At 46.5% G+C, this 12,195-nt stretch overlaps 1 protein-coding gene across 8 annotated transcripts in view; it reads right to left on the bottom strand.

The window, feature by feature from the left end:
* Positions 1 to 767: 767 nt before the first annotated feature.
* NFATC2 (nuclear factor of activated T cells 2) overlaps positions 768 to 12,195 on the bottom strand; it is a 179,103-nt gene continuing 167,675 nt past the window's right edge. For 3 of the 8 annotated variants that reach the window (XM_078371997.1, XM_078371995.1, XM_035298935.3), the window contains exons 10-11: positions 11,661 to 11,748; positions 768 to 5,228 (exon numbers count right to left, since the gene is read on the bottom strand). In XM_078371997.1, the coding sequence (XP_078228123.1) occupies positions 11,705 to 11,748 (44 nt within the window). In that variant the 3' untranslated portion in view covers positions 768 to 5,228; positions 11,661 to 11,704. The remainder of the gene's footprint in view (positions 5,229 to 11,660; positions 11,749 to 12,195) is intronic. The other 5 variants (XM_035298940.3, XM_035298938.3, XM_035298934.3 and 2 more) reach the window with 2 other exon arrangements.

The following is a 12,195-nucleotide window of genomic DNA, read 5'->3' on the forward strand; positions in this document are numbered from 1 at the left end:
CATGCAGGACCCTCTCTGGGCTTGGGACACCTGCCCATTTGGTAGTGCTGGTTCCAGGCACTGGAATGGGCGAGTAGGGGAGCGCTAGAAAATTCCCAGGAAGACATTCCAAGTGCGGGGCTATGGTAGGGCGGGGTGGTCTCTAAAGCACAGGGCCTGGGGCAGGTACTCCATTTCCCTAGGGTTAAAGAGTGGGAGGAGATTCAAACCACAGTGAGACTTTTAAAAAGCTACTTCCAAACCTGTTAGGCGCTTTAGCTACAGGGCGGTAAAAGCTGCTTGAAGGAAGAACTTGGCTAGAAGGTTCTCGTAGTTATGTTTATGGGTTTGAAGCTGTAAGGTGCATTTTTTTTCTTTAACCTTGACATTCTGCAAGATGCTCAAATAAAAACGATGGTTTTTGCCTTCCAAGTGGCTGGCTTAGCCCAGCTGACTGTGAATGCTTTGGGACCCTTGAAAAGATGGTCTGAAGTAGGCATCATACATCTCTTTTATGGCTGCTACCTCAAAAGTAGTCTAGAGGCAAGATTACAGCAGAGCTGTGCTGGAGAGAATCAGACACATTCAGGTTGACCATGTAGTTTTGTCACCTCTGACAAGTGGCATCTGAGCCTGAGTCCCAAGCACAGTGGGACTGTACCTACCTCCCAGTAATAAATGCACACACTTCGGTGCACACACAAAATGTTCCTCGCTGAGTGAGCCCGAAATATAAAAGGGATATCCGAGTAGCCTCTCTGGAAAAGAAAGATACGCCAAAGTAGCTGTTGCTTCCAACTGTTTTATTTCTAAACTATCATGATACAAGCCGTATAAAAATACTTTACATATAGGAAAAATAAACTACATTAAACTGGAGATGAAAAACATTTGCATAGGAATGTGAAGTATTCAAATGCCTCTAACAGTCAGGATTTTCCAAACCTAAGCCTGCCAGCACCACTGTGTTGGAGAGATCTCTATTTGTTGGAGAACTGTATTGGTTTTCTCTCCTCTAAGGTCTGTAGAGGCCATAGGGGTGAGTGAGGTTCTTTGACAAGATGTCCAGGATGCTAAGCTTGTGGTTCCAACAGCCACAGCCTCGGCCTGCTCCGGCCAATCAGAATGCGGTGAGCACCTGCTCTAATGGAAACATCATCATTTGCATCCATTCCATTCAAAGCCTGAACTCAGCAGGGAGTTTATTCTAGTCCACCAACAGCTGCAGAAAGGTAGAATGTTAATAACCCTTTCACTTCCAGCTCCCAGGACCCTGAGGGTTCAGGAAGCATCTCTCTGTTACCAACCACCAGAAAAGTTTGTTTCTAAACAAACTAAGACAGTGATGTTGGCTTAGGTCAAGGCAGTCACAAAGGCTGAGGGAAATGGATGATTCTGATCACAATTTTATGTGATGCTGCTTTTTCTTAAGCACTTAATTGGAATGCAGGAATATACTTATATGCAGTTGGCTGTTTGGGTTCCATAAAACTTAATGCCCAAGCCTCCAGCCTAGGAGACCCAAGGTTAAGATGTGTTGGGTCACCAAGCACCGTGCCTCCAGGAAATGAGTTCGGGAGAGGTTAGCCCAGCTTGTCAAGAACGTCACGACTCCATCCATGCCTCTTGTAAACTCGAAAACATTCTTTCAATTCTGAGCAATAGAAAGCACTTGGAAAGGTCTTTTATTTTTCTTTGACATGACAAATTCAGCCTCACTGCAATCCAGAGGGACAAATAGAACATATCAACTTCCGATCTGCCTAAATGTGACAGTCTCCAAGACTGACTCACTGCGGCAGGCGTCTTGGCTACTGGATGTAAACAAAAAAATGCAGTATCAGTGCCTCCCAGTTCTCTGAAGGAATCAGTTCATCCCTGGTTATGTCTGTGCTAGAAAACTGTCCTTTGGATAAAGCATACAGGAATTATCTACCAAGATTTAGCTTTGGTCCCCTCTGTAAAGATCAGCCTGAACAGAGGGTTCTGTGAACATGAATTCTTTTCCAATTCCATTGCAATGAAGGCAGGGTTTTGGTGTCAGTTTTTAAAACCAGTATCACCTGCTAGACTACTTGTTTTGGAGGGGGATCTAGACACTTCATGATTCTCAGCGACTAGATCCAGGCTCAGGGCTGAAGTCAGCATAATTCTTGAGTAAGAAAAAGGTGCTCCTTCTTCCACAAAGCCATTCCTTCTCCTGAGATGCTGTCTGTCTTCTATACAGGTGATGAACAGGCTCTGAGTGGGGATTTTATGATAAGGCTTTTTGTTTCCTGGAATGATTAACAAATGTTTCAAGAATATGTCATTTCTCTTAAGAAAAACAGAATCAACCTATGTGTAAAAAGAGTCACTTCAAAAGATTTCTGACCATTTATAAATATAAATCTAATTCCAACAGGGGTGTAATATTTTGAGAACAGGTAACAAGCATAAAAATACAGGTAAGAAAATAAAATTTAATAACATACTAATTAATCTGGATTGCTATATATATTATCAAGCAGCAGCATTTTTATACAATACAGGAAGACTTGCAAACTTTGGAAATATACTGCATTCAGCAACATGGTACATCTGTCAAGTGCTACATGTTAACTTAGATATAGCAAGAGCAAACCTTGACTTAGCTGAGATCCTTCTAACACATGCAACACACCCATCTTTACCATTTAGACACCCCTACTCTCTTGTTCTCTTAGAGGATCTTATTGCCTCTTCCCATACCGAAAATATTTCATGAGCCATCATTCTTGGCAAAATTTCCTCCTAGCATTTGTAACTGACCAAAAAAACTTCCTTGATAGCTGTCAGTTCCTAATACACTTTCTCTTGCCTGTTTATGTCTCACATCTAATAGGTTTGTTTCTCTTTCCTTTGCTATTTGGTATAGTTGTTTATGAAAGTGCTTCCTATAATATCCAGCTAAGATGTCTTAGAAAAAGAGAGGGGTTTATGTGTGTATTACACACACACACACACACACATGCGTTCAGGAGGTTGAGCTACCAGGAGGACCTTTTTGCAAACATAAACTGATGGAAAATGCATTACTCCTTTTTCACCCTGTAGGCAAGGAAGCAGAGCTACTTTGCTACAATAGCAGGAAGGCACTTGGGTAAAACATTCAGATAACTGAGGAAAGGCCAAATTCCCCCATGTGCAAAAAGTGGCTCCTAGCCAGGTCAAGTGAGAACAAATCACTCACCACACTCTTGGCTATTCCCCAGTGAAGTCAATTATTGCTGGAGAGAAAATTCTTTAGGGGAAGCTGCTAGTATAGGAACTTGTTATGTTCGTAAGGAAGTATTTAGCATCCCAGAAGTTCTATGGTAGGGGTCAGCCGCTTACTGGCATTTTGTTTATTTAAAAGAGAATGTTGCTCAACTCTGAGCTTAGGGTGGGTGACGGAAAGGCCATCCATTGTTAGGGAAAAATAAATGCTAGGTATTGACCAACAGGTTGCATACAAGAGCACAGGCTGGAATCTGAGCATTTTGTCTTCTATCTGGGGCGCCAAGCACACCTGGCCCCACTCTCAGGAAGCTTTTACCTCTGGGTAACCTTGACAGGAGAGCCAGGGTTGACAAAGCCCATAGTGGGCACTGAATGGCCATGACTTTCTTCTTAGGCCTTCTGCCTACAGACTGGACTGAGAAAACACTCTAAGTACAGTGGGAGTGCTAAGAATCTTTTCACTTTGTTGTGGATTATTGAGTAAACAAATGAATGGCTGAAAATGAATCCCCACTGGTCCTGGGGTATCTGCAGTCAATGCAAACAAAAACACATCTGCCAAGAACTTTGAGGATTTTGTTTGTAAAAATCATAAAAATCGCACCAACAGAGGACTAGGGGAGACCGTGGGTGCGCTCAGTGGAAACAGTTGGAAGGAAGGAAATCACATAACACACAAGTGGTCTGAACAGAGATCATTCAAACTGGAGGATGCATTCAAGTAGATTTGTGTTGGAATTCTAATACAGACAGGTCTTCAGGGGCAGAAGGGAGCTTTAAATAGGTTCAGGTGAAATTAACCAATGAAATTAACCAATGAACCTTGGAACAGCATCCTGAGCTTCTCTGTCCCACTTTGAATTTAGGATAGAGGGAATTCAGCCCTTTTCCTCTATCTTCGTAAACCAGCTTCCAGAAGCACTTGGGCTGTTTTGCTTAACAAAAATACCCACACTTCCCTTCTTGCTTCTTTACCCCTTCTGCTATTCTTCAATTCAATGCACTTGCTTGAGATTCTCCACTGCTTTATGGAAAAGCACTCTGGCTGCTAGGAAGAGAGCAAGCCGAAACCTTGCAAAGCATCTAGGTTGTGCAGCTACAGCAGACAGGTGCTTGCTCTCTGTAGCCTGGGTCAGCCCCCCAAGTCTATGGAAATTGTGTTAGCAGGACGGTAAGCTGCAGGGGTTAAGAACAGCTCGCCAAGACAGCTGGAGTGCTAGATGCCTCGGCCAGCTTTTTAAAGCAGGAAAAAAATAAAATAACAAACGCATATACGTGTCATAACTTAACGCCAAGAAGTCTTAACAGGTGATCTTGTCTGTGCAAGACAGTTTTTGTTTTGGAATGAGAATTCAAAAATAAAGCTTTAGCCGCGGCCCAGTTGTGGCCGAGACTGGGCGAGGTCTAAGGACTGATGGTTCCGTTTCTGTCTCTACCAAGAGGGTTTTGCGTTTCTTCAGCCTGTAAGCTGGGCTCTTGGGTCACGTTCCTTTGGTTGCTGTCTGAGAACTCCTTTCCTTCAAAAGGTACAGGAGCTGTATCTGTGACCTGGAAAAATGAACGCAAGGCCTGGGGTTTAATCGCAGTGTCCACGTCTTCTGTCCCCCGCCCACCCCTCCAAGCTCCAGTCACTCTGTTCTCAGGCGCGTTCCAGAGTCCTGTCTTGTGCAGAATGTGCTTTTGGTCAGCAGGTGCTTAATATTTGGACCGAACAACATTAAGATCAACCAGGATGCTCGCTGGGATTTTAAACATACAACGAAAGGAAGAGTTCTCTCTGATGTTTAGAGGGAGGTGGCAAGCTCCTTAAGCGAGAGTCCGCTTTGTGCCCATACATTGATCCGCGTGTGGACTCCGGGCTGGGAGATGAACGTGAAGGGAGACAGAAGGTGAGGGGCAGTGGAGGGCTCCGAGGGGTCAGATACACAAGGTGTCTTGCTATAATGGCTTCTTTTACGTCTGATTTCTGGCGGGAGGTCCTGAAAACTCCTTCCTGATAATTTCATTAACTACAAAAGAAAAGGGGGGAGAGAGAGAATGGGGCGAGTGAGAGGGCACCAAAAACATGCATCAGGTTCGCTTTCTAGAACCTCTATTGGACTGTTTATGTTTGAGACAAGGTCTTGCTCTGTCGCCCAGGCTGGAGTACAATGGTATGCTCATGGCTCCTAGCAGCCTCAGCCTCCCGAGTAGCTGGGACTACAGGTGCATGCCACCATGCCTGGCTACATTTTTTAATTTTTAGTAGAGATAGGGTCTCACTATGTTGCTCAGGCTGGTCTCGAACTCCTGAGCTCTAGGCGATCCTCCCAAAGTGCTGGGATTACAGGCATGAACCATGTGCCCAGCTCAACTTTTTTAAATATTTTTTTTGTTCCTTGTGATTGTATATTTGATTATTTTTAATATAAGAAATGCTTTCCTATATCATTTTTTCAGATAAATTTTGTGCTAAAGATCGGTTAGCGAAAATTGCTTAAATGGTAACTTTTTCAAATTGTTGTGGCAGAAATGGATTTGAACTATTGGGCATGTTTTAAGTAACTTTCTCCACTTCTGCAGTTGATGGCATGCACTCGAGGCTTTCTACTGGGTACAAAACTACTTCCACTATTTTGACAACCAGAAAATGCCTATTATATGATTAATTCTGATAAAACGTGGTTCTTTCTTGAGCCATAAAACTTATGGTTCTCAAAAGAGGACCTCTTAAAAAGAGAGCAAGTGAGAACCGCCCCCCTCCCCACCCCAAAGACTGACAAGCCATCAACATGAGCATATTTTGATTTCAGCACAACCAGGTGTAAGAGTCATGTCCTGGCTCTAAAAAGTTTGGTCACCTCCCACCCCAGAAGGATGTGTGGAGTTCCTAGCAGGGAACCAAGAGCAGTACCAGTCACTGGCATCAAGAAGCAAGCCACATTCTCCTACTTTGGCCACTGGGTAAGGTACTAATTACTAGACTTCAGGCAGTGAGATCTTAGGATAAGGGTTCCCTGAAATATTCTGAGAATTAAGGAGGTGTGATCAGTGGCAGCCCACCCATGGTGCAGAGGTGTGCATGCCCTAAAGTATGCCTATTCCTTCAGTTTTGCAGGTAGACCATATTGGCTAATTGTGGGGTGGAAGGGACGAGGATACAGACCCCTTTGGGAGTCCTATCAAAGGCAGGTTAACTTTCCATTTCTTGGTTCTGACATTGAGTTCTTTCCACACCTCCTTATACTTTTTCTCGCCTTCGCCTTAAGTTATATTGACACTGAGGCTTAAATGTTAAGAGTCGCCCAAAGTCTCTCCTGGTTGCAGGATGCTTTTCCCTGGAAAACCCCAGCCCCAGTGGTCTGTAACCTCCATAACAAGAGAGGCAGGGAATGCAAAGAGCTGGACGAGCTGGGTTTGATTTTCAGTTCCCTCTCTGATTGTATGACATTACCTCTCCATGCCTCAATTTTCTCTTCGGTAAAGTGAGAATCATCCTAGCACATAGCTTTCCAGGCTGCTGTGAGGATGCTAAGCATTTACATACATAAGAGCTAGCACAGTGCCTGGTGTTGAACAGCTGGTGCTTGTGACGGTCAGTAACATCCCCAGGCTCCATGTTGGACTCTGAATCCCATGCTTTGCAACCCTAGGCTTTGTTTTCTGCCAGAAGATCAGGCATAAGTCCTTGTTCTAGAGGCGCGCCACAGGCATGCATATGAGAGGTCAGGTTCTAGAGCCAGCCAGGGTTAGAATTCCACCTCTGCTGCTTCCTTGCTTGGTGAACCTTGCTTTGGTGACATAACCACTCGGTGCCTCAGTTTCCTCATCAGCAAGTCGCATCTAAAAATAGTAACTTCTAGGTTGCTGAGGTGCTTGGATGAGATAATGCGGGTAAAGAAATGATCACAGTGCCCAGGCACAGCCAGTACTGGTTTGCAGACCAGTATATGTGTATTAGATATCTACATATCAGAAATACATACATTATGTATAACTGCTCCACAATGTGGAAATGGATTCATTAATAGGAATGTAGAGGATGAATTTGTATGTTTAGCTAACCAGCACTAACTGGGCATCTACTGTGTACTGGGTAACAGCTGACTCACAGGGGCCCTAAGCCAGAAGCTGAATAAGGCCTGTCAGCCCCCAGCCCCATCTTCTGTCCTGCAGGGGGGATGAGCTGATGGTGGTGTGTAGGACTTAAGTAGTGAAAGCTGAATGCCCAGGGCAGGTGGGGTTGGGGCAGCTTCATGCAAAGCTTTTCAAAGCCCGGATTCTGAAGGGCTTCCTGTTTTCTCAACCTAGGAAGTGAGAGGAGTTGATCCTTAATGAAAACTTTCCACAGCCTCAGCTTTCTAAAAATAGCTGGTAGGCAGAGACGCTGGCACCGAGGCCCTCTCGCAGGGCTGTTTCCTTTCTCAGAACACAGGGCTGGAGCAGGGGATGGGAAGCAGGGAAACTTTTCAAGCAGGCAGAAGTGTGTTTCCCTCCCCTTGGATGAATTACGGTCCTGCTTTTGGGGAACTACTTTCAGAGAGAAGTGAAGAGTTGCATCTGGAAAATTCAGTGACCCATGCACTTAGATTTTCTCACTATTGGGGGTAGTGAGGTGGCCCAAAATCTCTCTGGGTAGGAACCTCCTCTTTCTGAAATCTTGGCACTTGCTCCCCTGACTGCCAACACGGAGAAAGTTCTAGAACAGAAATACCTGTTAGGTGGTGGTGACAGTGTGGAGCCACGTTGGGCTTTAAGTTCTGAGAGGAGGTCTCTGCTCAACCACTTAGGTTTGCAGACTTGAGTACCAGGGTGCAGGGGGACCCCAGTGCCCTTCCTGCCACCTCTCCTGTCCTCCTTCCCTGCCTCACACTGCCCCTCTGGGTAGCATCATGCTTTCACCAGTCTATTGCTTTTCCTTCTCACATCAACAAGGCTCAGTCTCCCTGGCAAAGCCCCCCCTTGTGGCCAGCCCCTGCCCAGTTGTGCTCCTGTCTCCTCACGATCCCCTGCTGCCTGGGTGCCTAAAAAGTACTTAATAACGTTTACTTATGAACAAAACACAGACGCTTAGAAAGGGATCAGAAAACTTCAGGTCACAGCCAGGATTGCCCCGCCAACTCAGCCTCTGCGGTTTGGATGCTGAACTACCCTTCTGTATCATTGCCGTCCGCATTTTATTCCTCCAGTAATCTACCCTAGGCCAGCCACCGTACCTCTCCTCCGACCTGTTCCCAGCTGGGGCCATGTGCACTGTTGCAAATCCTACCTTCCCTTCCTGCCGTGTCCAATGCTGCCTCTTCCTGGAAGCCGCCCCACATTCCTGCCATGATGCCCTCACTCCGAAAGCAAGTACTGAATTTTCAAGTAGCCTCACTCGTGCCTGGCACCAGGCACAGCAGGTGCTTAATGCCTGCATTAGCCCACCACCTCCCCCGCCCCCACCCCCGCCCGAGGGCCCTGCACCATCAGCCTAGGTCCCTTGGTTTAAGAAAGGTGATTTTCCTTTGTCATTCGATTGACAAATGGGTTGCTAATCTGTCACTTGTTTGTTTAGAGCCTTTCTCTCTAGGAAAGAATACGAGCCATTCACATTTCCTGAGAGCTGTGTGCCAGGCCCCACCCAGTGCCAGGGACTATTACTTAATTCTCCCACCACTCCTAGTAACACCATCATCCCCATTTTATAGATGTGGAAATAGAGACGGACAGACAGATACTCTCCCTAGCAGGTGAAGGAGGATTGGGATTTGAACTCAGGGCTCATTTAATTAACTTGTACATGATATGGCTTCTGCATGAAGTTCAGTATTCATCCTATTTCTTTTGGGGACCCGGAATCCTCTGTGCCATCTGTGTAAAGTCAAGGAAAGCCTATAGCAGACTCTGCTCTTGACCCTTGCTCATCCTTAGAGGTGCCCTGGTCAGAAGGCTGATGGAGAATGTATCGATAACCTCAGGGTGGCTACTGAGCCTGAAATTGGAAAGGCAAAAGCAAACTGATCTTAAGTATATAAAACTTGTGTACAAAACACAGTGTAACATTTTCAGCATACATGACAAAGTCATATATACATAAAGAGGTGTTTCAACTCAATAAGAAGGATAGCCGTATTCTAATAAAAGTGGCTACAGACATAAAAAGATGATATGCCAGGGTCAAACAAACTTTCCTGTGAAGGGCCAGGTAATATGTTCAGCTTTGTGGGCTCTTTCTCACTAAGACCTGCCGGTGTAGCATAAAAGTGTTCCAATAAAACTTCATTTGCCAAAACAGGCTGGGGGCCATGACTGACCTAAGAGCTGCGGTTTGTCAACCCCTAGTATATATATGCTAATGGCAAAGAAGAAAAAGTATGGTGTTCTCTTTGCCTACTTTTTGCGGATGGCGAGCTGGGGAAGCCGATGCCTCTTACTGGATTTCTAAACATGGAAACTGACTTCTGCTAGTATCCCACTCCGCCCTCGGAATCTTCTGTTTTGCTAGAAGGCCCAGACACCTGCATCTACTTTCTCCTCCTCTCGTTTATCAGTTGAAAGGGCTTTCAAGGGTACATTTCACGCTAGGCCCTTTCCGTTGGACTCCTGACTTTGAAATGGAATCCCCTGAGAAAGCAACAGGAAGGAGCGGATAGGCTGGGTCCTGCTTCTCACTTAAACCTCAAGCATGTTTTCTAAAACCTGGTGAGACCACATGAGAGCCTGGGCCCAGCCACAAAGGCCATGGCCAGAAAGACACTCCTCAAGCTAGGATGGGAAGCAAGAAGATTGCGTTCTCCAGGCTAAATCAAAGAAGCTGAGAGCCAAGAGGGAGGCCCAAGGCAGCATCCCTCAGTCCTTACTGACTGTTTCTTCTGCCAGGCAGTACCTTGCTGAATTCTCTCTCACAACCCCCAGATGCTTGGGTCAGGATGTGGAACCAGAAAGCACCTGAAGTCTTCTCTGGGCTCTTCTGCTTTTCATCCTAACTGTTCTCAGGGGAAGTGACTCTGAAGGCCAAGGAGGTAAGTTTCCTGAGCAACCTGGCCTGCCTTCCCCAAGACTGCAGTCCTGAGCCTCCCCTATGACTTTTCTTTAGTCTCTCTGTGTCACCCAGGCTGGAGTGCAGTGGTGCCACCTCGGCTCACTGCAACCTCCACCTGCCTCAGCCTCCCAAAGTGCTGGGATTACAGGTGCGAGCCACTGCAGCCGGCCCTTCCCCTCTGACGTCTGTCTCAGAACTGAAAAGACCTGTTACCGGAGACAGCTCTCCCACACCTCTGCCTTGTGCTTCCTAACTTGCTAAGTAACTTCACAACGTTCATCTTCTCCAGAGAAGCCTGGCCATACTTGCGTGAGGCTCAGTGAAAAGAACATAAAACCCTTCATAGGACCGTAGCCCGAAGCTGTGGGTGGGTCTGGGTAGTGATGCAGCAGTAAACCCTGCCAGGCCATGCCGGCCTGAGCCGCTGGCTTGCCAAAGTCCCCAGGCCCAAGACGCACATAAAGTAAAACAAATTTTTTTTTAAAGGCAATTGCCCTTCGACAAGTTCCCTGAGGGGCTCACCATCTCGCACTGATCTTTTACTTGCATTTTTATCATCCTGATTCCTCAGATGCAAAGTCCTCAGAAGAGAGAGTGGCAGATGGTTGAAGAACAAGCCCCTCGCTGCAGGGGTTCCTCTCAGCAGGCCCCATCCTCTGGTAATCCTGCTTCTGAAGTGTCAGCTCCCCGGGGGGTGCTAATAGAAGCTCTAAGATGGGCTGGCCACTGTGTGTGCTGGTTTATTCCAATTAGAACAACAGCTAAGAAGCTGAGGCACAGAGAGGTAATGCCACTTCCTCAATGTCTCACCTGGGCTTCACACCCCCAGAGGCCACATCGAGGTGGATCTGCTGGGTGAGGAGCTCTGCTGAGCACCCTGGGAAACTCAGTTCAAGGGGCTGACTTCAAAAGCACAACAAGGAAGGCCCCCAGAGGAGCTGAAACCCTGAGTCGAGGGAATCAGGGTTGGAAACTACCTAAGCACAGGGCGGGGTTTCCCAGGTGGCTTTTCTGACCTCCCTGCCCACTCTCCTGCTCCCCAGTCTAGAACACCTGCCACGGATGGAGAGCCTTATTTAACTGGACACCCACAGCGAAGTGGGCAGAACCAAAAAGGAGCAGCCTCCCAGGACACTGCTGCATTGTCCCATGCAAGCTGGCCCCGGAACTGGGGCATGGGGCCCTGGAATTGGGGAGCATGCAAGTTTCCCAGGCCTCATCCCCCCCCCTTCTCCCGCCCAACCCTGAGCTCCAGTCTGAGTTTCTCAGGGAGGTCCCCAGAAGTGTCCACTTCAGAAGTGGAGGGCTTTAGCCCTTAAGAGCAGAAAAATGAGAAGAGAGGGCCTTCAGATGTTCCCATTTTCTTATACTTAAAAAAATTCAAGTTAAGGAAACACACAGCTGGAAAACAAAAGGAGAAGCAGAAGATGTCAGTTACCTTTCACTTTGATTTCTCGGATCAAAGATCACAGTCATTCTGTTTCATAATATGTTTTGTATCCAGCTAAGGTGTGTGTCTATCAGCTCTGAAAAAGATTTGCAAAATCATTTTTGAGAAGAAAAAAATCAGCTTTGATCTCGCTTATGCTTCCAATTCATGCCAATATCATCCAAGCCCAGGAGAGAACTTAACCCTTTGGCTGTAGTTTAAGCCCCGATTCTGCAACATCTTAGCATTTGTGTCAGAATTAACCCAACACTAGGGTAGTAATTACTGAGATGAGGGACTGGGCAAAGCGCATTCCATTATGTGGGGTGTGGGATGGGGGGAGTGTCAAGCTGGACAAAAGGGCTGCTGTGGGTACGGGAGGGGTTTCAAGTCATTGCCAACTACAGAGAGACAGTTACAAAGCTGGTTTCTGCTGCAGTCAAAGGAAAATGAGAATTTAAAGATGCACTCCATGGTTATCTTCCTTCAGGCATCTACATATACTAAATGGGGCCCCGGTTTCCTCCTTACTGGTGACTTCACC

The sequence above is a fragment of the Callithrix jacchus genome, chromosome 5, assembly GCF_049354715.1.
Source record: "Callithrix jacchus isolate 240 chromosome 5, calJac240_pri, whole genome shotgun sequence".
Taxonomy (NCBI): Eukaryota; Metazoa; Chordata; class Mammalia; order Primates; family Cebidae; genus Callithrix; species Callithrix jacchus.